The sequence below is a fragment of the Conger conger genome, chromosome 14 (assembly GCF_963514075.1).
Source record: "Conger conger chromosome 14, fConCon1.1, whole genome shotgun sequence".
Classification (NCBI taxonomy): Eukaryota; Metazoa; Chordata; class Actinopteri; order Anguilliformes; family Congridae; genus Conger; species Conger conger.
In genome coordinates this window covers 7,476,991-7,503,643 of record NC_083773.1, presented here as the reverse complement: position 1 = coordinate 7,503,643, position 26,653 = coordinate 7,476,991, and the positions used below count along the sequence as shown (strand labels likewise).

Genomic DNA, 26,653 nt, shown 5'->3' with positions numbered 1-26,653 from the left:
ACCCGGTGTGGGTCTTGTACATGAGCCAGCGTTTCCCCAAGAGGAACAGTGTCAGGAGCAGCCGGAAGTGGCAGGAATGAGGAGCAGTTTTGGGACACGGAGACGGTCCGGCAGCATCCCACCCTTAGATTTGTTTCTGTGCATGTGTGCGTGTGTGAACCCCCGTCTCCCCGGTGTGTTGATCCCCATGTGGCCTGGGGTTATTCGGTGGGTGGGGCCATCACACAAGCAGGGGGGTGATGGAGACGGGAGGGGCGGTCAGAGCAGGGCGGCTGCCCTGTCATGAGTGGTTTTAAAAATTGTATTAAAGACTCTGCTTACCTTATCCCTGTCCTGGTTGTTTGTGGTGGGTGGATTCCGGTACCTGTGGTAGCGGGGTAGCAGGGGAAGCTTTTGCAGCTCCTGACCCTCCGACATATGCTCACTACAGACTGCTCGTCTAAACCATGTATGCTGACTACAGACTGCTCGTCTAAACCATGTATGCTCACTACAGACTGCTAGTCTAAACCGTGTATGCTCACTACAGACTGCTCGTCTAAACCATGTATGCTGACTACAGACTGCTCGTCTAAACCATGTATGCTCACTACACACTGCTAGTCTAAACCATGTATGCTGACTACAGACTGCTCGTCTAAACCATGTATGCTCACTACAGACTGCTAGTCTAAACCATGTATGCTGACTACAGACTGCTCGTCTAAACCATGTATGCTCACTACAGACTGCTAGCCTAAACCGTGTATGCTCACTACAGACTGCTAGTCCAAAACCCCTCCACCCCTGCTCCTCCCTCATGTTTATCAGACTATCGTATATGGGCAGCATGGTGGTCCATATACGGTGGTGTGGATAGCACTGTCAGCTCACAGCAAGAACGTCCCGGATTAAAATCCGAACAAATTTTCGCTGATTCTGCCCAACAATGTTTTTTCAACGATGGTGCTAAACTCCACACTGCTATTATTTTGAACACGCCCCTTTGCAAATTGTTGTGTGATTTCAGTCTTTGACAGCCAAGAGCTAATAAACCCTACAACTACTTCTAGATATAACAGCCTCTCCATTAGCAGCCAAAGAACTGCCAGTACTGTTATTAATCCCTCTGTGCTGAATTAAATGAATTAATAATCGACCGTATTAATCAAATTAAGCCTATAGTGTGCTGGCCGAACCATAATGCCCCTAATTAGACTTAATTATTGAGATTCCTAACCTAAGGTGTGTGCTGTGGGCCTAATGGAAAAAAGGAAAAACAAGATGACACAGGACACATCCACCGTTTCCACGGTGACTCACCTGCTTGGCGCTTTCGCACATAGTTTAATTTATTAGGTTTAATGGATATAAAAGAAACAAAAGAAAACCCAATAGGGTGTTAAGTCATTGTCCTACTATGTGCGGCCACTTCCCTGAGTCACTGACCGGTACCTAGGAACGACGTGCGGCAAGCATCAACTTTTTCCCCCCGAAGCAGTAGGTCTGATTGTTACCATAACCCAATTTCAGTTTGCGGTCACCCTCCCTTCCATCAATTAGAAGCCCAACCTACATCTCCTGTGGAACAGAGGTCTGTCCCGCTGCCTGACGTCACAGCAGCAAGTGCCAAAACTAAAAGAAAACAAGGAGCGTCAGTGTGTGTAATTCCTTGTTGTGACAAAGTTCATTATCAGAATACAAGTTTGTGATTCATATTTCCATGTTTTATTTATGTCAAAAGTGTTTCCATATTGTCTCTTTCATTTACAATATTATCAAACAATATCAGCCTTTGGACAAGATTCGTTTTTCTTGTCAGTAATAAAAGAACAAGACACTCAATAGCACTGGCTTGCTATGAAAGGAAAGCAGGAAAGTGCATTGCACTACGCTCCATGCCTGTTCCTTCTGTGTCTCATGACTGCGTTATGTGTCCGCCCTCGCCTTCTGTAGTCTGTCCATTCATTATTTCACTCATTCATTTTACCTGTGCCTCGTTTACCTGTTCCTCACACTCACACCTGCCATGTCAGTCCAATCTCCTGTCCCAGCGCTCCCTCCACCCTCAGTCAGCAAGCAAGGGGGTTCTGATGGGCGCCTCCTTGAACTCCACCCCTTCGATTTCAGTTTCCTGGAAGGGAACCCAACAGCTTGTGAGGGTTCTTATGGACTCGGGCGCTGACGCCAGTTTAATGTGCTCTACCCTGGTCAACCAACTCAAGATTCCCACGTCACTTCTGGCCACGGCCCTCCAGACCAACGCCCTCAATGGCACCCCTCTGGCGGAAGTCGAACAACATCACCTCTCCTGTGGGGAACCTGGTCTCGGGTAAGCACCAATAGGAGCTGTCCTTCTACGCCACAAAGTCTCTTGATGTCCTCATGGTGTTGGGCCCGCCCTGTCGCCTTATATTCCTGTGGTGTTGGGCCGGCCCTGTCGCCTTATATTCCTGTGGTGTTGGGCCGGCCCTGTTGCCTTATATTCCTGTGGTGTTGGGCCGGCCCTGGCGTCGGCAGCACAACCAGCAGGTGGACTGGGTCCGAGGGACGATCGCTGGCTGGACTGTGCAGTCTCGTTTCCTGTCTTCACTCCATTTCTTCACTTCATTTATTATTATGCCCTTGTTTGACATGGAAATATTGTCAATTAATCTTTAGCTAAATGCTTCTTTGTGCTGTGGTGGAAGTTTGTCGCGTGACTGACGTTACAAATGGACATGCAAAAAATGCAGTCAGCTTTTTTTTGCTTCAAACTACTGCCAGTAGATCCAGTAATTACATAAATATAGTGTGACTGACATTACAACTTGTCCACTTACAATAAGCAGCCAACACTTTGCATATCGCTGTTTGCAGCAAGTTAAGTATAAGAGTTCTAAATGGCATGGAACCAGTAATATTGCTTAAATTGCAAATAATATTATTCCAAACATTCATTTTCATCTTACAGCCACTGCAGCCATTACCATCAGACATCGGACACTGAGGAAACAAATCCATTGCAATTAATAACAGAAACACCACTTTTAATTACTTCAAATAAATTGTGTGACTCACATTACAAAACATGACTGACATTACATATTTCAACACCAGCCCTTTCAGCTCAAATAGTTTACCTGGGATTTTGCGTGCTATGGATAAGTTACTCATAACCTCTCATAATTATCAATGGCACAAAAAAAATCATGATGAAAGGCTATGAAATAAAATGAATTGTTTTTACATAAATAAATGCTGTTTTTTTGTGACTGACCTTACATGACTAGAGCCATCTTTGGGGCCATATACTGGAAAAATGTATTGAAATATTCTCTTGACAGATGTAATTATGATAAAGTAATCAATTTACTGTAATCTCAAAGAAAACTTCACACTGAAGGCCAGTTTGTGTGTCGCTAAGGACCTTAGAAATATATGGGCAAATCCATTGTTTGTGATGACGTTTAAGTGGCACTTACGTGTGGGAGCCACAAGGAAAATACAAGAGGCCTCTATGTTCTCCTTTTGATGGATTTGCCCAAATGTATTCAGTGTACAGCAAAAAACAATGGATTTGGCTTTGCGGTTCCAATACTTTTGGATGGGACTGAAAGACGCATTCTTACATGCATCGTATGTATCAAAATGGCTTGAACTGCAGTATGTGTGCAATCTACTCGAGTCATCGCAAGATGAAGTTAACAAATGTCATAACACAAACTAAGGATTGTGTCATCACAATGTATGTCATAGTTTATGAATGGACATGACACTTCATGACAGGTGTCAAAGTGTCAAAGTGTTACCAACTATTCTTTTGATATCTTGCCTGAGGAGTGAGTTCTTTTCCATGGTGATGAGCTGAGCAAGGACTCCAAAATATATGTCATATAAAACAAAGAAAAATGAAATGTGGAAGATGGAAGATGAACAAGGAAGTACTGTCAGTCTGACACGAAATATAAATTATCCTTTATAAGTGCTTTTTATGAAGTTATCTTTATTAGGATTATGATATAAAAACTTTGTATTTTTGCTTTTTGCAATCTATTAGCATTCAAAATTGGGCCTTTAACACACTTGGAGAGACATTTTGGTATTTTGTAATCTGTAGTTAGGAGATTTATAGGTCACCAGTTCTTAAACAGCCCAAAGTGTCCCTTCTTTTACAAAAGGGAGATAACCGCTCAGAATGTCAGCCTATGTGCTCTGCACCATCTTACTGTATCAAGTGGCAGTGCATTAATAAGAACATTGTATACCCACCAGCATGTTCCAGCAAAACATTTTCAGTACATACTTTAGATGGTGAAATAAATGAGTAAACAAATGAGTGAAGGGAGAAGGAGGAGGATGGGAGAATACAGGGCTATATAAGGCCATGGGACGAATGAAATAATAACTGGGCACAGATGTAGAGAGCATACAGGTATGTCTTGTGGGGTATTACAGTATTACAGTATTACACCAGGTTGTGGCCATAGAACCTTTTGGTTCGTTTAGTGAGCAAGTTCATAAGTATTTAATCAGGATTCATACTATACTGTACGAATACTATGTTTTAAGTGGTGATAGCCACTTTGACTAAATACTACATACTTTAACTTAACACTAATTTTCTCTTTGTCTGGTGAATTATTTTATTTTCATTACAACTGCAATGAAATACCCATTACTGAGAACTGTAGTCACATGAGCAAGCAATATTGTCTCTGTAAATGTTCAGCTTCCACACTTCCATGGTTTTGCCATTTCTTGTAATATTTTAGTCTTTTTTTCTCTTTTATCTTTCAGTGATCAGAGGAGCAAAAAGGTAAAGGACAGAGAATAGAGGGAGCGGTTAAGGACTGAGAATAGAGGGAGAGAGAGGCTGAAGATGCTGTGGCTTCTACGTGGAGTGAGGCTGCGCTACTGGCTCACCTTGGCCACAGGACTGGTGGAGTGCCTGTTTTTCACTGGGGTCATTTATGGGTGGGCCTCCGTGGTGTTTATCCTGAAAGACAGTGGATACTTCAGTGACCAGTGTGTGGATGCCACAGGACCCAATGGCACACAGTACATGGGTGAGTGTGACTGTTTAATATTTGATGAGAAGTACAAAAATACTTTATTCACTGTTTTATTTATTTTTTACCACTAGAAGGCAGGCAAATGAGTATCAGATAAATTAGACACAATGAGGTTTCATATACATTATCTTACATGTACATTTTCATTAAAGAAATTGAAAAGTTAAAGTATGCTTTGGTTAAAAAAAAAGTGTGATGTTTGTATTTTTAATTCAACATTAATGAAACATTTATTGCACAAATAATACAATTGCAATTTAAAAAATAATGTGAAAGGCAACTTAAAATAAATAGAAAATAGAAAATAGAGAGGTAGGCCTATACATATACACTCACTGAGCACTTTATTCGGAACATTTTTACTTCTTATTCATGCGATTATCTAATCAGCCAATTGTGTGGCAGCAGTGCAGTGCATACAACATGTAGATACGGGTCAGGAGCTTCAGTTAATTTTCACATCAACCATCAGAATGGGGAAACAATGTGATGTGAAGTGGCTTTGAGCAGCAGTTCTGCAAACAGAAACCCCTTGTTAATGAGAGACATCAGAAGAGAATGGCCAGACTGGTCAAAGCTGACAGGAAGGTGACAGTAACATTACAACAGTGGTATGGAGAAGAACATCTCTGAACAGACAATGCATCATAACTCTTAAGTGGACAGGCTACAGCAGTAGACGTCTAACAAATAAGTCTGATAAATACCTAATAAAGTGCTCGGTGAGAGTACATGATAAAAGACAATGCAGATGATGACATGCAGTGAACAGAAATTGAAATGGAAGTTTTTAAAAACGCTTGTGGTGGGAACACCTCTCTTCCCTCTACTTTCCCCAGACTGTAGCAAACAGGACGAGCTCTTCTCCCTGGTTTTCACTATTGCCGCCTTCTTACAGAGTGGCCTCAGTCTTCTCAATGGATTCTTCTTTGACCACTTCGGTACCATGGCATCCAGACTGCTGGCAATGTGAGTTTCAGACGTTGTTGTGGTGTAAAGAACAGTACATGTAAGACAGGTAGCTCAAGATTTAATATGTTTTTGTACAAAAGTAGCTGGACCTGAGGTGGCATTCTGGACAAAAGAGATGGACATACTGCACATGAGCAAATCAAAATCTTCTGTGCGTGAATTAAATGGTTGTCATTGTGAACAAAGGTGATGAGAGGTCTGTGTGCAAGCAGATGAAAACAGGTCCTAGAACTGGGCAAATTACAATATGTTCAAGCAAATGGAAATGCAGGCAGGTCTATCCCTGGTGCCCACAGAACTAGCTGGATGCACTTATGCTTTCTTACACTGCAAGTTACTTTTCACAAGAGCATCTGCTAAATGAATGCAATGTATTGTCTTCTAATTGGCCTACAACTTAAGAATACGATCATAAGAAGACACAGTAACAATCCCAGGGCATTAAGCCCATTGCGGCTTGTTGTTCCCTGCTGAAAGAAAAAGTAGCTAGGTACAGTTGTGTTCGAATAAATAGCAGTGCGTTAAAAAAAAAGTGAATAAAGTGCAAATGTTTTTGAATAGCTTTTAGTTCAATATTTCAAATGTAGTGGAAACATTACACATTCAATTCCAAATCAAAGCATCAGCAAATTAAGTCTGCATTATTCTTTTACAGGAAGCAAAGAAAAGGGATATTAATCTGTTCTCTTCAAACTGTATAAACTGAAGAATCTTTCAAGATTTAACCTCAAATTACTGAATTAATATTTAGTTGCATAACCATTGTTGTTGATAACTGCTGTGCATCTGCGTTGCATCGAGTCAGCCCACCTATAAACAGGTATTTCAGCCCAAGATGAACAAACTACATTCCACAGTTCCTGTGAATTATGCTTCTGAAACTGCATTTTTAATGTCACCCCTCAAGTTTTCAATGGGGTGGAGGTCGAGGGATTGAGCTGGCCACTCCATTACCTTTATCCTTTTTGTTAGGAAACAAGATGTTGCTCGCTTATTCGTGTGTTTGGGGTCATTGTGTTGTTCAAACACCCATTTCAGGGGCATTTCCTCTTCAGCATACAGCAACATAATCTCTTCAATATTTTGATGTATTCAAACTGATCCATGATCCCTGGTATACGAACCCAACACCGAAGTATGAAAAACATCCCCATACCCTGATTTTTGCGCCACCATGCTTCACTGTCTTCACAGTGTACTGTGGCTTGAATTCTGTACCCGGGGGTTGTCTAACGTACTGTCAACGACCACTAGACCCGAAAAGAACAATTTTACTCTCATCAGTCCACAGAATGTTACGTCATTTCTCTTTGGGCCAATTGATGTGTTCCTTGGGAAATAACCGATTAACCGATTCTGCACATGCCCTTTTTTCAACAATGGTGCTTTACGGGGGCTTCTTGTGGGGGATTCTTGCTGATAGCAAACATCTTCTGACTGTAACAGCACTTACAGGTAATTGTAGATCATCTTTGATCTTTCTGGAGCTGATGAATACCTGAATCTTTGCCATTCTGACTATTCTTCAATCGGTTTTAACAGTAGTTGCTCATTTTCTTCCGCTTATTTCGGGTTTTATTGCCATTTTAAAGCATTTGAGATCATTTTAGCTCAGCATCCTATAATTTGCTGCACTTCTTTATATGTTTTCCTCTCTCCAATCAACTTTTTAATCAAATGATGGTGTTCCTCCGAACAATGTTTGGAACGGCTCATTTTACTTAGCAATTCAGAATGAATATTTTATAACAATGTGTGAAACATTTGCTTCCCTTCTTCCTTAATAAAGGACAATTAATGACACCTGTTTTTTCACAGAGTTAATTAATTCTCTAATTAAGCTCCACACTGCTATTATTTTGAACACGCCCCTTTCAATGAATGAGTCAATTACTCAGAACAAGCAGTGTGCATGTCATGACAGTTGGGTCTGTTTCTATTACACTACTACATCTACAAGTAAAGTATTTGCCATGCAGAAATAGCACTACTACTAATAACAGTGGTTCATCAGGTTACTGATGTTGACAATGATGAACCCTTATCAAAAGGATCTCAAAAGGAACTTATCTTGTTGGGTGTTATTTAATCTATTTTTTCTATTGTCAAACATTGCAAAGGCTCTTCTTGTGCTATCAAAACTTTATTTTGCTGAACTTTGCATCCCTGCATGTGTACTTATTGTTCTGATAACACAGTTAAACACAACATGCAACCTTTACCTAAAGACAAACCCTCATAGAGATGAGCAGTGTCAATACTAAACTATGGCAGGCGTGAGCGTGTGACAGATGGAGCACCTCTGAGACACAGCAACACAATGCTCCAACCGCATCTTCCTCCGCATGTGGTCGCACTGGTGAAACAAACTTGCATGCTGGCAACCCACGCCCTCCCTCAAAGCTGTGCCAATTCACTGCTTCCTTGCTGTTCTGGGGCGAAAGCGATTTGCGAGGATTTTCACTCGCAGATCGCAATATATTATCAAAATGCATTTCGTCACTTGTGAATCACAAATAAACCTGTGTCTACATACCTCTCGCAAAACCATTGTCCTCTGATAGTGCAGATAGACTGCAGATACAATTTATTCTAAGATCTGCATCCTAAAGTGGTAGGATATAGGCTACTTTCATTATTAAAAAATGTATTTTGTTTTCTTGGGGTTTTCAGGCAATGGAGTCAGCACCTTCCGTCCAGATTCGTCCGTAATGCGCCAATGTCTAAAAAGTCAATTCAGTTATCCGAGCCCGAATATCAGGAATGTAGAACGCCAGGATCCTGTAGCAAAGACCAGGAGTAGTTTTCAGAGTGTTTATTATAAGTGCAGCAGGTTAAACAAGTGGAGGTCAATAGCCAGCAAACATATACAGCAGGGAATAGGCAGTTCGTAATCAATAGACCTGAAACAGGGTCAAATCTCCAGCAAACAGGTATAATACAGATAATCCAAATCGTAGTCATGGTCACAGGCGAAGGGTCGAAAACAAACAGGCGAATCCGACAGAATCGGAATCCAGAGGTAAAAGTCGAAAAACAAAAACAGGTCGGTAAACTACGGATCATTACTAAATGTAAATGTTACCATTTATATAGCGCCTTTATCCAAAGCGCTGTACAATTGATGCCTCTCATTCATCCATTCATACTCATGAGGTCACCTCCAGGGGTAGGCCGTGCAGAAACAGTAGGGTAGGGCGACAAAGTGTCCGAACGGGTAAACCAGTCTACCACCGTCAGGACAACAAACATTCCCTTTGCGACGGGTAGACCAGTGATAGTAAAGTCCAAGGCCACGGGGAACATTCAGATGGAGGAGTCCCTCGGGCCGCTGGTTGCTGGACTTGCATTCAGGACAGCCGGCGATGAATTCAGCCACTTCGGGTTTCACTGATGGCCACCAGAAGTGGCGACCCTGGAGAGCCAGCGTATGGCTGACCCCAGGATGACAGGCTAGATGGGATGAGTGAGCCCACTCCAGGACAAGCAGACGGACCACTTCAGGGATGAACAGGCGGTTGGCCGGAGTGTCATCAGGAACAGCACAGCTCCTCAGGGCTTCCTCCACCTTGCTAGTGATGTCAAGCTGTGTGGCAGTGACCAGGGTGCAGGGGGGCAGGATGGTGGTGGGCTCTTCGTCTAATTGAGGAGGTAAGTGCAGACGGGGAAATGTGTCAGGTGAGCCAGGCCAGTAGGTCAGAGTGAACAGGGACCACCCAGCCGAGGCTACCAGGGTCCGGAACTCGTTGGGATAATCAGAGACGGAACGAGAACCCTGGCAGATTCAGGACAGCTCACGGGAAGCCGCTGGTCCGGAGATGGCCTGGTCGAACACCATATTAATGGCGGTGGAGAAGAGTTTGTAGCATTCTGGGGCACCAGAGGCTTAGAAAGTGGTTCCTCACTCCCGGGCTTGGCCAGACAGGAGAGTGATGACATAAGCCACCTTGGATCGTTCGGTGGGGAAGGTGGAAGGTTGGAGCTTGAAGATGAGCGAGCACTGGTACAGGAAGGAGTCTTTGGGTTCGCTGTCATAGCGATCCAGCGGTGGCAGACATGGCTCTGGCTGGGACCGGACTGGTTCAGAAGCAGGAACAGGTTGAGGCGTGGAGATGAGGGTGCCGGCCAGAGAATTTGCCAACATGTAAACCTGGTGGAGTAAGTTGGCCCCACTCTCTTTCAGGGAGCAGAGTTTGGTGTCGTGCACTCTGAGGAGCTGTCCCAGCAGTCTGGAAAAAATTTTAGGCAGAATTAACTCAAATGGAGATAAGAAATTGATCACCTTCTAAATGTGATGTCTTGTCTTACTACCAAAAAGGACACACTAATATGCTTCATATGGACAAAAAAAGCATTGTAGTCATTTTCAGATGGGTTTGGATAGGTTTTCTGACCTCAATATTCACTCAGTGCAGACTTTATTAGGTATTTATCAGACTTTTTTTTTTTTTTTTCTACTGCTAACGTCTTGGTGCCAGATGCCATAGGACACCTTCTAAGGTCTTGTGGAGTCCATGCCTCGATGGGTTAGAGCTGTTTTGGTCGTACAAGGGGGACCTACACAACATTAGGCAGGTGGTTTTAATGTTGTGGCTGGTTGGTGTATATCCAACCCATTTCTTTGGGAAAATATTTATTTATTTACAATTTACCTGATGTAATGGGTAGAAACAGTTTTCTATGAGCCAGAATACTGTATCTGTAAAAATAAGTTATCTCTTGATTTACTATAATGCATATCTTATCCATTTTGGATAGATTTGGAGATGCTAAGAGGCTAAGGGATGCCAAGATACACTGTTTACAAATGACCTTGTAGAACCTCGGTAGTTTTACATATCTTTCTCAAATTTTGTACTCATGTGGCCAGGTAGTGGGTGAACCAGGAAATGTAAAGTATGACCTGTGTTAGATTTCCAGAGGTGCACTGTAAACTAAGAATTACAATGTTTGTTTTACATTTTTTGTACATTTACAGCCCATCATTTATATAAAGAAAATGAAAATAAATCATTAAATAATTAATTTAACTTATTAATTTAAACGCAGCAATATTCCTAAACTGTCCGTCATCTGAATATGACACATTATACCTTGCTGGAAACGGTAGGAAACCCTCTACAAGAAGATCATCATGGTTTAAATTAGTTCCGTAGGGAAATGACCTTGCAATGTATTTACGCAACAACAAGAAGTATTTCAAGACGGCATTTGCTTAGGTATAGTCCCGGAAAAAACATTGTTTTCTCGAAATTGGCTGAACGGATTATGAAATAAACTTTGATAGTCAGAGCTTCATAACCAGGTGGGATATTTGGTTCCATGAATGTGTCTGCATTGATTTGCAAAACAAACCATCAATTTTTCATCAATAAAAGTTTGCGTTCATCTATGCAACTTCTGAATTGTATTTTTTTGTTTGTATACTGGAACATGATTTTTTGACATAGAGAAATGGTATGAAGGATTGTTAGAATATGCCTTTTATGCCTTTTCTTATCTTAGTCTGTGACTTGTTAAGCCGTTAACATGGCATGAGGGCGCCTGCTGTTTTATTTCCCTGATTTGCAAATAAGAGGCAGATAAGAATCTGAAGTCTTTTTAACAATCGGCCATCACCATTTTGTGGTTTTATTCCATTGCAGTTTTTATTATGTTAGAAATATGAACGCAGCAATAATTTTGGACGTCAACGACTCAACCAAAAGGGGGTAGCATGGATGGGGTTATGTCTGGGGTTTGGCTGGGCCACTCAAGGACAGTCAGAGACTTCAGCGTTGTCTTGGCTGTATGCTTTGGGTCACTGTCATGCTGAAAGGTGAACTGTCACCCAAAATCTGAGGTCTGAGTCTGAGGTGGCGTTATTATCTTCAAGGACCTCTCTGTATTTGGCTGCATTCATCCAATTCTGACCAGTTTCCCTGTCCCTGCTGCAGAGAAGCACGCCCATAGCATGATGCTGCTACCACCATGCTTCACCGTAGGAATGGTATTAGCCAGGTGATGAGCAGTTCTGCACATTGTGTGACATTTTTGTCTCATCAGACCAGAGAATCTTTTTCCTCATGCCAAGATTCCTTTAACTGTCTTTTGATTCCAAGCGGGCTGTCAAGTTGCCGCCGTTTAGCCACTCTACTATAAAAGCTTGATTAATGGAGTGCTGCTGAGATGGTGATCCTTCCGGCAGCTTCTCCCATCTCCCATTATTTTGTTTATATGCAGCCTTTTTCTTTTTGTTTTAAAGATATTTTTTAGGCCTTTTTCAGCTTTATTGTAGTATAGAGAGACAGTATATAGTATAGAGAGGCAGGAAGAATGGGAGCGAGAGAGAGGGGAAGACATGCGACAAATGTCGGACGGTCGGATTCGAACCGCCGACGTCGCGGCTCGCAATGAGCATGCGGTCAGTGCTCTACAGGCTGCCCCACCGAGACACCCCCTTTTTCTTAATTTTTATCAAGCATGCCAATAATTCTGGAGCCCACTGCAGATAAAATGTGTTCCCCCACGCCTGAAACCAAGCCCATCGCCTAACTTTCTGAACTCCTTTACCCCAGACCTGGTCAGACGTTGTCGGAATTTTCTTCCAATGATTAAACTCATTTGTGTGATTTGTGTTTTCTTTTTTCTTTTCCCAGAATACTGTACACCACTGGCACCTTGCTGATTGCTTTTTCACATCCAGGTAAAGTGTTCTGGGCCTTTAACTGACACTCACCCTGACACAGTGGCAGTTTTCCATGTAGGCTTCTGTGTCAGTGTATGCTTAGCCTTGAGTAACCCTTTCTCAGTTTCCCTATCTCTTTATCTCCCCCCCTTTCTCCTGCAGAGATATCCAATATACTGTTTCCGGGTCTGGCCTTCATCGCAGTTGGAAGTGACATGCTATTGCTCACAAACATGCAGCCATGTAGGCTTCTGTGTCAGTGTATGCTTAGCCTTGAGTAACCCTTTCTCAGTTTCCCTATCTCTTTATCTCCCCCCCTTTCTCCTGCAGAGATATCCAATATACTGTTTCCGGGTCTGGCCTTCATCGCAGTTGGAAGTGACATGCTATTGCTCACAAACATGCAGGTGTGTCCCCATTATCACTGCTCAATCATATGCACGGGATGAAAGTTGGCTACAACTTAAATGAGTTATGAAATAAGGATGGGACCTGGCATCATCACCATAGAATGCTCTATGATTACTAACTTTTGCGATGAATAGAAAAGAATAGAATCCAGATAAGCTCAACCAATCGCAAGGCTCATTTGTAATAAAAAATATTTTTTTGAGTACAAGTAATGCAGGGATTGATTGGAAATCAGCTGAACTGCACATTTTATCTGTGAATTGATTGGCTCAGGTCACAAAAATGTGATGTTGTGATTAATCGCAGATGGGTGCCGGGAAAGAAAAATGACATTAGTTATGATAAAGAAGCATGCTGACACAGTTGACCCAGCAGCCCCTGTGTACAGTTGTGCTGTATGTACTATATATAAGTAGTTTCCTCCAAGAAGTGTATCAACAAGGGGGACTATTTCAGAAAGTCCTTTAGAACAAGGTGTGTGGATGCAATACTTGTGGGCTGAAAACCAACAGACACATTGTAGTCTCCCAGGTATAGTTTGAGATTGCTGCTTAAAGAAGTGTTTCTTTGACCCTCTCTATCATCCAGGTGGGGAACCTCTTTGACACCCATCGTTCCACCGTCATCACCTTGTATTCTGGAGCCAACAGCTCCTCTCCCATAAGCTTCCTCATAATCAAGGTGACGGCAGTTAAATAGCAAACCAAAAATGTGTGCTGAGATGTATGTGCTGCTCTACTGGGGAAAAACAGGTGAAGGCAGCTGCTAGAGTAACAGCAGAAACATTTGCAGAAAAGAGATTATGTGAAGTCCATGCCATAGAAGAATCATAATATTAAATTATATTAAGGGGAATAATAATAATAATCCTATCACTAGACCATCTATAATGGGCAGTGAATTGCCACCTTACTGTGGTCAGAGGGTTTCCATGGCTCACTGAATAATCCCGAGTGCAGCGCTACTCAACTCCACGTCCAGCGGGTCGCAGTGTCTTCAGGCATTTGCTTCAACTGCTCGTTACACCACCTGATTTCATGAATGAGCTTATTATCTGAACCAGGCAGGTGAAATAATTAGTGAAATCAGATACTGTAGCTCACGGTAGGAGCAAATACCTGCAGACACTGCGGCCCACAGGACATGGAACATACATCCACAATTTTTGTGGTACTGATGAAGCTGCCGATAATAAAACTGGGAACCTATCACCAGGAATGTTTTCATAATGAAGAAAATGAGTAGCTTTTCAGGAGTGGAAAATATTTACCACATTTTCTGAGAGTTGGCAGATTTATTGAGGACTGCGGAAAGTGCAAACCAACTGGCCAGAACTGACACTGGTACTGTAGCAGAACCATTATAGGGATAATGATGATCCTCTCCATCTTTGGTTACAGGTGGCATCTGAAAGAGGGATCTCTCTGCACCATGCTTTTTTCTTCTTGTCGGCATGCAGCATAATCCACCTCATGAGAACCTTCATCCTCATGCCAAAGATGCACATCCCCTACCCCCTCCCTGAGGGCTACACTTATGGGTATGAACCAGCTTCACAGGGGAAAGGGAGGCTTACATCCACAAGGGTAGACTAGAACAGTGGCCTAACAGCTGGCTGCCTGACTGACAGTGGTGCAGCCGGCTTTCGCAAAGGTATTAAATCCTGGTTTCTGTTGCAGGACAGACCAAAGCTGTGGACAGACCAAATGCAACACCTGTTGTTTCCCAAGACAAACAAGAGACAACACAGAGCCTGTGCAGGGAGTGGAAGGGATAGAGAACGCAACATCTGAACAAGGAAACCCCCAGCAGACCCCACAGACAGGTATGGCTCTGTCATGCAGTAGACATACAGTGCAGTCTGTAAGTATTTGGACAATGGTACAATTTCGATGCACATTGGATTTTAAATCAAGCAATGGATAATGAGGTTAAAATTGGATTGTCATCTTTAATTTAAGGGTGTTCACATCCATATTGGGTGTGTTACATTTCCCTCTGTGAAGGGAACTGTATTAATCGGCAATTAAATTAGCCACATGTGGACAATCAAGTTCTAGAGACAGGATAATTAAAGCAAATAGGATGCACCTGACAGCAATTTGGAGTGCCACAGTAAAGGTTCTGAATAATTATGTAAATGAGTTTTCAGTTTTTGATTTTTAATACATTTTGCAAAAAAAAACAAAATGTTTCACTTTGCTTTCACGGGTTACTGTTTGAGTATGGATTGATAGGAGCATGTTCCCTCCCACTCTATCCCGCTGTGTGCCACTATATATCTGTCTACCTGTCTCTGCTTCTCGATCTCTCTCTTCACCCTCTCCCTGTAGACAGTTTTAAGCAGTGTGTGCTCAGCTGGTTTTTTCTGTGGCACCTGGTGTGGGTGTCTGTCACGGCTCTGCAAATCAACCTGTTCATTAGCACCCTGAACCCCATGCTGACCCAGCTGGCTCACGGAGACACAGCCCAAGGTAATCCCCTCTCCTCAGTCTGCTGCTCAGATGTCCGCGGGATAATTCATCTGGTAAAAGCACTGTTCTAGTGCAGGAATGGGCCCGTGATCTGGCATTACATTACATTACATTAATGGCATTTGGCAGACGTACAGTTGATTAGACTAAGCAGGAGACAATCCTCTCCTGGAGCAATCCATCCCCAGGGTTAAGGGGATCTTATTGTGGCTACACCGGGAATCACTGACCTTGCGGGTCCCAGTCATGTACTTTAACCACTACGCTACAGGGCGACATCAAATCAAATGGCAGGCAGCCCTGCAGGCTGATGCACAATTGGCCCTAGTATTGCCTAGGGATGCTCTTTCTGTCAATCATGTCTGCTCAACTTCCAAACTGCGCTGTGATCAGAAGAAGCGATTAGCATCACAAATGAGAGCACAATGGTTGTCTTTGCTTTCCTGAATTTTCCTGATAATGGAGGTTGCAGCACTGGGTGCTAACACATACAATTGGTAATTCCAATTTGGAGAGAAAAGGGAAAAGCATTTTTAAATTGCATTTAGATAAAGTCAAGGAGAAATATTGATCCAGCTTAATTGTGCTTTTCAGTGTGAGACAAAGAGCAGAAAAGAGGCAGGCTGAGGAGCTGTTGTAGTGTGTGAGGCCATGCTATGGTGTGCTGCTGTATGCTAATCCTCTGCTCTGCTCTCCCTCTGTCTCAGTGAGCCACTACACCAACGCCTTCGCCTACACACAGTTATGTGGGATACTGTGCTCCATCTGGAATGGCCTGATCATTGACAGATACAAGGGCACGCAACGGGCTGAAGGTAGGTACCTGTGTTACCTCCCTACAGGTGTGCTGCCGCAGGGCATGCAAATACAACAGTGCCACGAGATATGGAAATCATGATGGTGAATATCACCGTGTGAAAATTTGTACAAATTTCTCTCCTTTTTTGCTGGACATATTTTGTAACCTGAATGCATTAAACATTCAGCTGCACGGGATGAACAAAAAAAACTGGTTGCTTTTGGAAAGAAGCTTCACATGTTCCAATCAGACATTTCATCCGGAAGGCTACTACACTTTAGCAATTGGAGAAATCTACTGGGAGAGGGAACAATAATGGCTTCCTTGACTGTCCAAGGCACTAATCTGGGCTTCATGTTGACAAACACCAATAACAGACTCCAAAGGCAGTCAAAAGCCTAGAATCAACACTAGATTCTGAAATCAGAATATCACAGCAGTTAAGTGTTTGGTAGCTGCCTGTAGCTGCCTGTAACCCTACTAACCCAGCTCTTGCCTCTGCCACAGGAGAGACGGAGGAGGAGAGTAACCTGCGCTCTGTGGTGCTCTCTCTCTTCCTCACTGCCCTGCAGTGCCTCTTATTCTCCATCTGCGCCACCATACCTGTGCTCCCGCTGCAGTACCTGACTTTCGTCCTGCAAGTGGTCAACCGTGCCTTCTTGTTTGGAGGGAATGCAGCCTTCATCAGCATTGCGTGAGTGACCAAATCCACTCATTTAGCAGCCCTCGTATCCAGAGGAATATATGAAGCATCACATGTCCAGGGTCACATACAGTATTTCAGAACTGCTTATCCAGAATGTTCCCAGCCTGGGGCCGTTCTCTGTGTGAGCATAACATTCATTTATATTCAGTCATTTAGCAGATGCTCGTACCCTGAGAGCTCAGAATAATTGTTGTTGCTAATTGTCATGATGCCTCACAGCAAGGAGGTCCTGGGTTCGAAATCCCGGTCGGCTGGGGCCTCTGTGCGTGGAATTTGCATGTTCTCCCCGTGTTCGCGTGGGTTTCCTCCGGGTACTCCGGTTTCCTCCCACAGTCAAAAGACATGCATGTTAGGCTGATTGGAGAGTCTAAATTGCCCATGGGAATGAGTGTGTGTGAATGGTATGTGTGCCCTGCGATGGACTGGCGACCTGTCCAGGGTGTATTCCTGCCCTTCACGCAATGTATTCTGGGATAGGCTCCAGCCCCCCTGCGACCCAGTTCAGGATAAGCGGGTTAAGATAATGGATGGATGGATGGAACTGTCATGATTATCGAGTAGCAGTGCAGCCAGGATGTCTCTCTTCCTTTCCCTCATTCTCTGTCATCCCCCTCTGTTTTACCCCTATTCTTTCCCCTTTTACCCCTATCCTATCATTCTTCTGTCCTCTATTCAACCATTTTTTTTCTAATCATACTCTCCTCTTGTCTGTACAGTTTTCCAGTCTGCCACTTTGGTAAGCTGAAAGGTGTGGTTAATGCTACAGTGACTGTGTTGATGCTCCTGCTATTCCCCTGCATCACCCTGGTGAATGAGGTGTTGGATGGAGACTCCTTATACGTGAGCACCGCACCACTGCGCTCCACACCCACACACCCAGCATCCAGTCACAGCAGAATCATAATATGAATCACTCTTCGCTTTGTGGCCAGTGAAGATATGTGAAGATATGTGCAACGTTCAGTTGCTGATATTTCCCATTAAAATGAGTAGATACCTTTGTCAGCCTTTTGTTCCATTTTAAAATTGAAAGTAGCACTTTGGAGAATAGGGGCATCATTTCCCCTGCAGATTGTGCGATTTATAAAAAATGAGCTTGATGTCAAAACATTTATGTGAACTGTGACCCATGCACACACATTTTGGAGTCTGTGGAATTTCCTTGCATATCCCTTGTCAGAGGTACTCTCAATTCTGTGTTTTTGGTGTTATTCTGAAATATTTAAGCATTCAGAAAAAAAGAAAGAAAAGCATCTCCAAAAGAACCTGTGATACCTCCCAAGTTTCAGCTTATTGCCATCAGTTACATTTTCTTCATATAGCGCTTTTTTACAATGCAAGATTGTCACAAAACAGCTTTACAAAGAGCCCAGGCCTGAGACCCCCTCAGAGCAAGCCTTGGGCGAAATTAATAAGTTCAATTTAAAATTAAAATGAATAAGTTAAATCATTAATGCCAACACCAAGCCGTGTCCCTCAACTAAAGGATTTGCTATATAGGTCAAATTTGAGCCTAGACTTAAACGTAGAGAGAGTGTCTGCTCAATGGGTAAATCTACAAGAGTGGGGCTCGTTAGGAAAAGCCTCTTCCGCCTATAGTAGCCACTCTCGGAATTATGAGGAGTCCTGCATTTTTGGGAACAAAGAGTTTGTAGAGGAATGTATGGGTGGAGGAGGTCCTTAAGATGGGGGGGGGGGGAGCCCATTTACGGCCTTAAATGTGAGGAGTGGTTTGAAATCAGGGCCTGTCCCCTTAGGCCAACAACATTGTTTTAGTCCATCTATGACAATAAGTAATTGTATGTTACATTGCTGCCTAAATGTCCTACAAACAATTTTAAAAACATTATATTACACTGAATACTCTGGAGGTGTGTTTTTACAGCAACAAAAAATGAAAATATTTAAAATAGATATTTGACCCAGATCTGTTGTGACAAATAATATATAATTATATAATATATTATTATACAAATAATAATATATGTACAGCTGTTCCAGTCTCTTCTCTTACTCCCTCTGCAGATAAACATAGCCCTGTGCATCCTGTGCCTGGCCGCATTCATTCACCCGGCCTGTAGCTATATCCGCTGGCGCAGATTGGCCAATCAGAGAAGACGCTCAGCCAGGCACCTCCCAATTATGAGAAGGCCTTCTCTGGAGACAATGAAGACCAACCCCAGGATGTCCCAGGCTCCTCTTAGACATCCCCAAAAGGGACACTCACAATATCCCCTCTCCTTTCCCCAACCCACTGGTTCATGACAATGGTGGCTATGTCAGGATTTTTTGGGGAGGGTTCAGGCTTGGTCTTGGCTTCTTCTTTCCTGTTTCTGTAAAGAGCATCTCATCAAAAACTGCATTCATGAATACAATTGACACATTGAATGTACTGGGGGTGGTAAGCATTTTGGTAGTTGATACCAATACCAGAAAAATTCCATGATTCTCGATACCTAATAAATTATGCAGATATAAATTGCATATCAATAAAAGTCCCATGTACTCCTTTATTAAACGGCTACAGTGAGAGCAATAATTATTTGATCCCTTGCTGATTTTGTAGGTTTGCCCACTTACAAAGAATGGAACTGTGTAGAATTTTAATCATAGGTACATTTTAAGATTGGGAGACAGAATATCACAAAATAATCCACAATAACAAGATCATATGAATTTTATGAATTTATTATAAGTATTTGATCCCCTACCAATCAGCAATAATTCTGGCTCCCACAGACCAGTTTACTATACTCCCTGCACTATATACTCACTCTTTTGTAGCCTTAGATTTACCAACTGAGTCTTTGTCCATGTGGTCAGAGCGCTCAGGTCCTTTTCGGTCCATTACATTACAAGCATGGCCACCTTAACCACTACGCTACAGGCTGCCCCAGGTCCCTTTTACTACATCTTCAGTCACTGGTCGTTGAGGTCAGGATCTCTCTGTCTTTCGCTTATAATCAGGAATGGAATGTACAGCAGGTGCTGGGACCTCAAGGTCTTTGGCATGAAGCCACTGGCACCTGGGCAGGGCTGGGCACTCTGGGAGTAATCAGCAGGATGCTAGGCTTAGAGATGCTTGCCAGCGTGGAGGATGGTAACTGCTGGGTGCATTCTAATGGGGGTGACCAATGATTGTCAATAAAGACAGAAGTATCATGAAGTGGCTTTAGTTCTCTAGTTTCAGAGTTCTCTTGGAGAAGCTCTCCCTGTGTACATTGTAGCTGATTGGACCGGCTGTGGTCATCTCTCGTCTTGGGGTTCCTAAGTCTGTTACTGGAGAGCTGGTCACCACATCAGACAGATTTCCCGACTGGACCACTGGACTATTGGAGTTTCCTAGCCATCTAGCTATAGCAGGTCCACCTGTTACCACCTTGAATTTCGCTCTTTTCAAAAAACTTCCAACTTCCAAAAATTCCAAAAATCAATCCAACTTTGATAACCTGGTGACCTTTCTGTTGGTCTGTATCTCTAGAGATCCTCTTTTGTGTTTTATGGCATTTTAATTGTCTTTGGTGTTGTTCACTCATCTATGCTATTTCCTTAACTACTGACACTGACAAAACTATCTACGATTAGCTTCATCATTCTGCATTGTCACACAAATTAGACCCTTGACTTTGGACAATGACATACACAGGCATGTTTCCCAGCAATATTATCAGAAAAGAAGACACTACTTCTTTCAAAGAATGTACACTACCACTGAAATGAATCAAGAGTGTTTGCAATATTAGCATTCTCTGCACGTGTGACGAGGAACAGTTACAGATCTAGAACGATAATTGAAGAATGTACCAACGGTTCAACATAACATGATATCTCTGATACCATGTCTGCTGGTCACATTTTGGCTTGATCTTGTCACAATTGCAATGCAGTTGGTACACACTGATTAGCCTGTTGCACCGAAAATGCATCTTTGCATTATATCTTCCAGATAATCAATTCCTACAAAATATGTAAATTAGCTCATTTGCATACTTTCTTTCAGATTGTAAATAAGACATGTTTGCATTTATCAACACAGATTTTTCATGAATAAAAATGATGAAATTTCAGGATCTAATAATGAGATTTGTAATGCTGTATCTGCCTCTAAAGCTTATAACAAAAATGATTGGTTCTGTAATATCATCCAAAATAAGGTTTCGAGAAAACCGACTCCAAAGATATGGTAAATAATTATACTGATTTCACTATACACCATACCCATGGCATAACACAAACAAAATAATATGTATTATCTTTGAAATGTATGAATTTGCCTATACGTTCAGATGTGGATATTTTTATTCTGCGATGAAATTAAAGGAGAGACCTAAAAGGAAATAAGGTGCAACAGTGTTTAACACTGAATGCATTCAAGTGCAAAATTAAAGTGTAATTAAGAGCATTATAATATTTTTAAATGAAAGACGGTCAAAATACCCCACAGTGCAAGGCAATATAAATAATAAGCGCTTTTCTTTACTTGCAGATAACATGCAGTAGTGTGCAAAGATTTGGGCACCCCAGGTCAAAAAGCCTTTTAGAGTTAATATCTAATTGAACAGAAGCAAACCTGGTACAACCTCAAAAATTACATATTTCTTCAGATTATATATATATATAAATATACAAATATATATATATACTGTGTACCTGCTCCACCCAGTACATTCAATGTGTCAATTTTACTTGAAAGGTTTTTTCAGAGACACTGTCACATAAACCTGATAGGAATAGCCAAGCCTGAACCCCCCAAAAAAATGCCGCCCTTATTCACTGCAGTACCTCTTCCCTGCTCGCCTCGTATTAATAGCTCTGTCACCACTAGGGGAGCTAGAAGTTAAGTTCTCACTGGCATATGTTTTTTGAGTCACAATTGTCCCATTCCCTAACTAGGTGTTCGGTTCTCCTCTCTAAGTTCGGTAGTCGCAGTCAAAGAGGACAAAAATTATAAATCACCTGATCAAATTACAAGCAGACATATGCCTAATACAAAAAACTCACTTAAGAGAATCTGAAAACAGAAATTGAAAAACCCACAATTTCATCAAGTATACTCATCAACTTACAATTCTAAGAAAAGAGGTGTGTCAGTTTTAATTAACAAAAAAGTTCCATTAATCCATAACACTACCATCTCTGATCCTGAAGGGCAATATGTTATCATCAAGGCCTCCATTAACAACAACAACAACTTAAATATTGCAAACATATACAGACTGCTTTCTTCAATCCAAAACTGAAAACCGATATTCAGCTCCTTATCTGTCACCAAGAAAACCATCCTGCTAAACTGGCAAACTCGAAATGCATTAAACATCACACAATGGTTAAACCTCCTCAAAGAACACGTATCCATGGAACAAATTACACTCCGGCACCAAACCTCATTCTTTAAAACAGTTTGGGGCCCCTTCATCATCTCATTAGACCTGCCTGTCACCTGTTTGGCGAAAATTTTCTTAATAGAACACTACGAAAAGACGGCAGGCTCTGTCGCGTTTGTCACTGTGAGCTTTCCAAAACAGTGCACAAGAGCATGGAACTGTATAATAACACTTTATATTTTTGATGCTTTAGCTTGTGGAAGAACCTATGCACTTGTAAGTCGCTTTGGATTAAAAGCATCTGCCAAATGACTAAAATGTCAAATGTAAAAAAAAAAATATTACGCGTTATATTCAAAGACTGTGGGAACAGTGTTGTGGTTTGAGGTTGTTTGTTGCTGCAATTCCTCTCTTGACCATTAGGAGTACTGTACCTTTAAAGCAGTCAAACTCCAGTGCTGGAGGTCCACAGTCCAACAATCCGCAGATTTGTTATTTATTATATGTTGGAAGTATTAACTTAAGTGCTTGACTTAAGTTAAGCACAAGTGCCGAAAGACAATAAAAGACAAAAAATAAAAATGAAAAAGTTTGGTAGTCGCCATGGTGTACCTATTGCTTGCTCACCTCGTTCATTGTATTCTGGCATCGTCAGTCGAGTTGGAGGTTGTGTCGGCTTTGTTTATCTCACCATTAGGTCTGAATTACCTTGCCCGAGTCGGTGGAGACTGTCGTATGTGATAATAGATCATGTTACCAAGGCAGCAATATAGTGCCCTCCTGTATGGCAACTTAGGATGTAATATACAGTACTGTGCAAAAGTCTTAGTCACCTGTATAACATTCTGTACAGATAAGATTCTTTCAAAAATAATTCAATGAAAGGTCCTAAATAAACCGAGTATACATTTTACATTACATTTTAGTAATTTGGCAGAACAGTAAAAAACTGAATCAAATCAATATTTTTTGTGACCACCCTTCGGCGTTAAAACTGCATCTCTTCTCTGAGATAGCCAACACTGTCCTGCAGTTCTATGAGACAATCAGCAGGGAGGTTGCTCCAAGCATGTTGGAGAACTTGCCACAGTTCTTCTGCAGACCTTGATTGGCTCCTTGCTTCTGATCTCAGACAGCCGTTTTTATGTAAAAAGTAGTCAATTGCTTCCAGTAATATGTCACTTTTTAAAATTAAATACAAAAATGTCTCTGTAAAATTAAATATTTTGGAAAATGAATATTTGGAAATCTCAAATGTGTTCTTTTATACAAGCACACACAAAAAAATAAACATACGTATAATAAAGTCTAAGGTGCCAAAGACTTCTGCACAGTACTGTATTTTGCTATTTTGGGATTTGGGGTTTGGGATATAAATATACATGCTGTGACTGGATTCTGGGTGTGGAGCACAGTGGTGAGGTACTCACATATAAGGGGTCTCCATCCAACACCTCATTCACCAGGATGATGCAGGGGAATTGCAGGAGCAACACCAGGGTCGACAGAACAAATAACAGACCAAAAATCATTATATGACTGTGTGCTACAGCTACTTTGTAACATATTGTCTTTGCGATTGTAGCAGGGTAGAGGTTGCCTCTTTCCCTGTTGTTCTCTCTGCCGTCCACTTGAACTCTCTCACCCTGGCCCTCCCCTTTTTCTCCCTCTGCACTGCTTCGGCTTCGGTAGCCGAATTAGCATACGAGATTGCCACGTTTTAGTATTTTGTTTATAAAAGTCCCACGCAAACCTCACCTGAACGTATGCCTTGCAAGTGCCTCCCTGTTTGCCACCTGACTTCTGCTGCTCGAGAGCTTGTCCTGGGAAGCTGCGGTTCTTGTCCGTGTTGCTTGACACCGATAGTTCAGGTCGGCTTCATTTTAGTTTAGTAATCCAGTCCGTTCGGATGTTATCTTTGCAATGATTGTGGTGAAATTTTTTGTTTTTACCTCACGTGGCCCAACATCCTCCCTTAGCATCACTAGCCAGCACATAGTTTTATTTGCGCAATCCCACTGCTGGTATGTAAACATAGCCACGTCAGAAATGTTCTTAGGCTGTACACTTTCGGGTTGTAATCTTGTCACCTTATCTTGCAGGGAGCTCGAGGCCACATATATATTGCTTGTCAGTCAATGATGAGTGGGAAGGCTGCTGTTTTGTTTCTAGTTTGAATGGTTTTGTCTCAATCTTTTATTTTTTTGTTTTGGTTCCAATGGGAAATAAGTGTATGTGTTTTATTATTTCTGGTTCTTATGGTTTGGTATTGCTTCTTTAATATTGTCCCTTTTTGGGCGTTGTCTGTGTACATGGTTTACTTATAGCAAACTAATTAGTATTGATTAATTGTTTTTATTTCTGTGTATGGTTAAGTTTCCCTTTGGCACATGGTACCAACTGGTACATTTAGATTTTTGCCCTTGTGTGCTTGGTTCTCCGCTCATTATTTCCCCCCTTTTTCTTTAGCAATGACTGTGTGCCCCTGAGGAGGCTAGGCACCTGGTGGTGGTTTCCTGCACTGCATGTGACTTAAGAGCACGTAGGTCGGTTGATCTCTGAGGTTTATTTCCCTGGGTGAAATTCCCAGGGTGGAATAATTGGCTGCTTATTGTTGATTCATTACTCAGTGCTTTTATCACTGGTATACTAGCACACCATTCCTGGTTACCCTCATGCCACACAAACATAAAAATATACAGTAATATACAGCAATTAGTGTGTCAGTTGAAAAGAGCAAATTTGAGATTTCCAAACATTCATTTTTGTATGTATTTCTTTAAATAAATTAATGTAACATATTAAGCAATCGACCACCATCCTGATAAAAACTTGATCGAGGCTGGGATTACCCGGACAGCTAAAAGGGAGTGAAAGAGCCTGCAGAAGAACTGTGGCAAGTTATCTGATAGTACAGTACTGTGCAAAAGTCTTCGGCACCTGTATAACATTCTGTACAGATAAGATTCTTTCAAAAATAACACAATAAATAAACCGACGATACATTTTACATTACATTTTAGTAATTTGGCAGTTAAAAACTAAATCAAATCAATATTTTTTGTGACCACCCATGGCGTTAAAACTGCATCAATTCTCTGAGATAGACAACGCTGTCCTGCAGTTCTATAAGACAATCAGCAGGGAGATTGTTCCAAGCATGTTGGAGAACTTGGATACTGTAAGCATGTTACAGTAGGGAATTGCTTCCAGTAATATGTTACTTTTTTAATTCAATACAAAAATGTCTCTGTAAAATCTTTTGGAAAATGAATATTTGGTAATCTCAAATGTGTTTCTTTATACTAACATACACAAAAAAATAAACATATATATAATAAAGTCTAGGGTGCCTAAGACTTCTGCACAGTACTGTATATTAATATGTATTTAGGAGTTGTTTATTCTGTTAAAAAATGGACAAGGAAAAACTGATCGTCCTCATGGAGAAATAGAAGAGCTATAGCTAAGACCCACAGAACCTGCTGTAAAAAGACAACATCGAAAAATATACTATTTGGGGCGCCGTCACCATTGCCATCAGAGCTTCTGATAAGTAACCAATTTCAATGTGCCAAACTAACATCTAAACGTATCCCACCTACTTTTGTTTACATAGGCAACATAAACTAGGTATGTGCCATGCAGGACTGGAATAAAACAAAGGCAGGCGGTGTAAAACGTGGTGCAGCGTCCTACATGCTTATTATTGAATAAATATAAGTTCATATTATTGATTAAATTGGTATAACGTAATATTATTGATTAATCTGTTCACTTACCTTAATTTAATTGAGTAAATAGAGGTGCAGAGCCATGCAGTGTCGGGAGTAAGCAGTGCAATGTCAGGGCCAGGGAAGATACTGCAGTTGTTGGAAAACTGTTCAATTCATGTTCCAGTAAAAAAAAAATGGTTTGGCATTAGAGTGGCAAAGTTATAAAATCATAAGAGAGACATTGCTGTCTGGAATTACCCAGGAGGGCAACAGCGATGTTTTCACTGTCCTGTTCTAGTCCAAGAAGCTGAGGACGGAAAGCACCAGAACATGCTCTGGAATTGGACAGGAACGGTGTGTGGATCTTCTGAGTTCTGGCTCCAGTGTGTTGCATAAACTCAAAAGGAGGTGTCTGGGCAGTAAGAACTATTTTTATAATATCTATAGTCAGAAACAACTTGTGAGCCTCACCAAAGAAACTCTCCAAAGAGTGAAACATCACCGATTTTATGTTTCTATATGATATGAATAATAATGATATTAATTTACCT

The 26,653-nt window shown here is 41.7% G+C and overlaps 1 protein-coding gene across 4 annotated transcripts; it reads left to right on the top strand.

The window, feature by feature from the left end:
* The first annotated feature begins 2,058 nt into the window (after positions 1–2,058).
* LOC133110311 (equilibrative nucleobase transporter 1-like) lies at positions 2,059–19,453 on the top strand. Of its 4 annotated transcripts, XM_061220320.1 has the most exons (13): positions 2,059–2,311; positions 4,759–5,027; positions 5,873–6,002; positions 12,644–12,690; positions 13,003–13,079; positions 13,672–13,764; positions 14,484–14,623; positions 14,763–14,908; positions 15,417–15,557; positions 16,265–16,372; positions 16,864–17,050; positions 17,779–17,902; positions 19,088–19,453. In XM_061220320.1, exons 2-13 carry the CDS (start codon positions 4,841–4,843, stop codon positions 19,325–19,327), a joined length of 1,620 nt encoding a protein of 539 aa, XP_061076304.1. In that variant the 5' UTR covers positions 2,059–2,311; positions 4,759–4,840; the 3' UTR covers positions 19,328–19,453. The 4 variants fall into 4 exon arrangements, with proteins under 4 accessions (XP_061076304.1, XP_061076305.1, XP_061076306.1 ...); XM_061220321.1 differs by lacking the exon at positions 13,672–13,764; XM_061220322.1 differs by lacking the exon at positions 15,417–15,557.
* The last annotated feature ends 7,200 nt before the right edge of the window (positions 19,454–26,653 follow it).

Bases quoted from the DNA above. Each gene is read 5' to 3' on its own strand.
- LOC133110311 (XM_061220320.1), top strand. From the start codon at position 4,841: ATGCTGTGGCTTCTACGTGGAGTGAGGCTGCGCTACTGGCTCACCTTG. The intron at 17,051-17,778 runs GTGAGTGACCAA...TTGTCTGTACAG, and splicing joins GCAGCCTTCATCAGCATTGC to TTTTCCAGTCTGCCACTTTG. The intron at 17,903-19,087 runs GTGAGCACCGCA...CTCCCTCTGCAG, and splicing joins TGGATGGAGACTCCTTATAC to ATAAACATAGCCCTGTGCAT.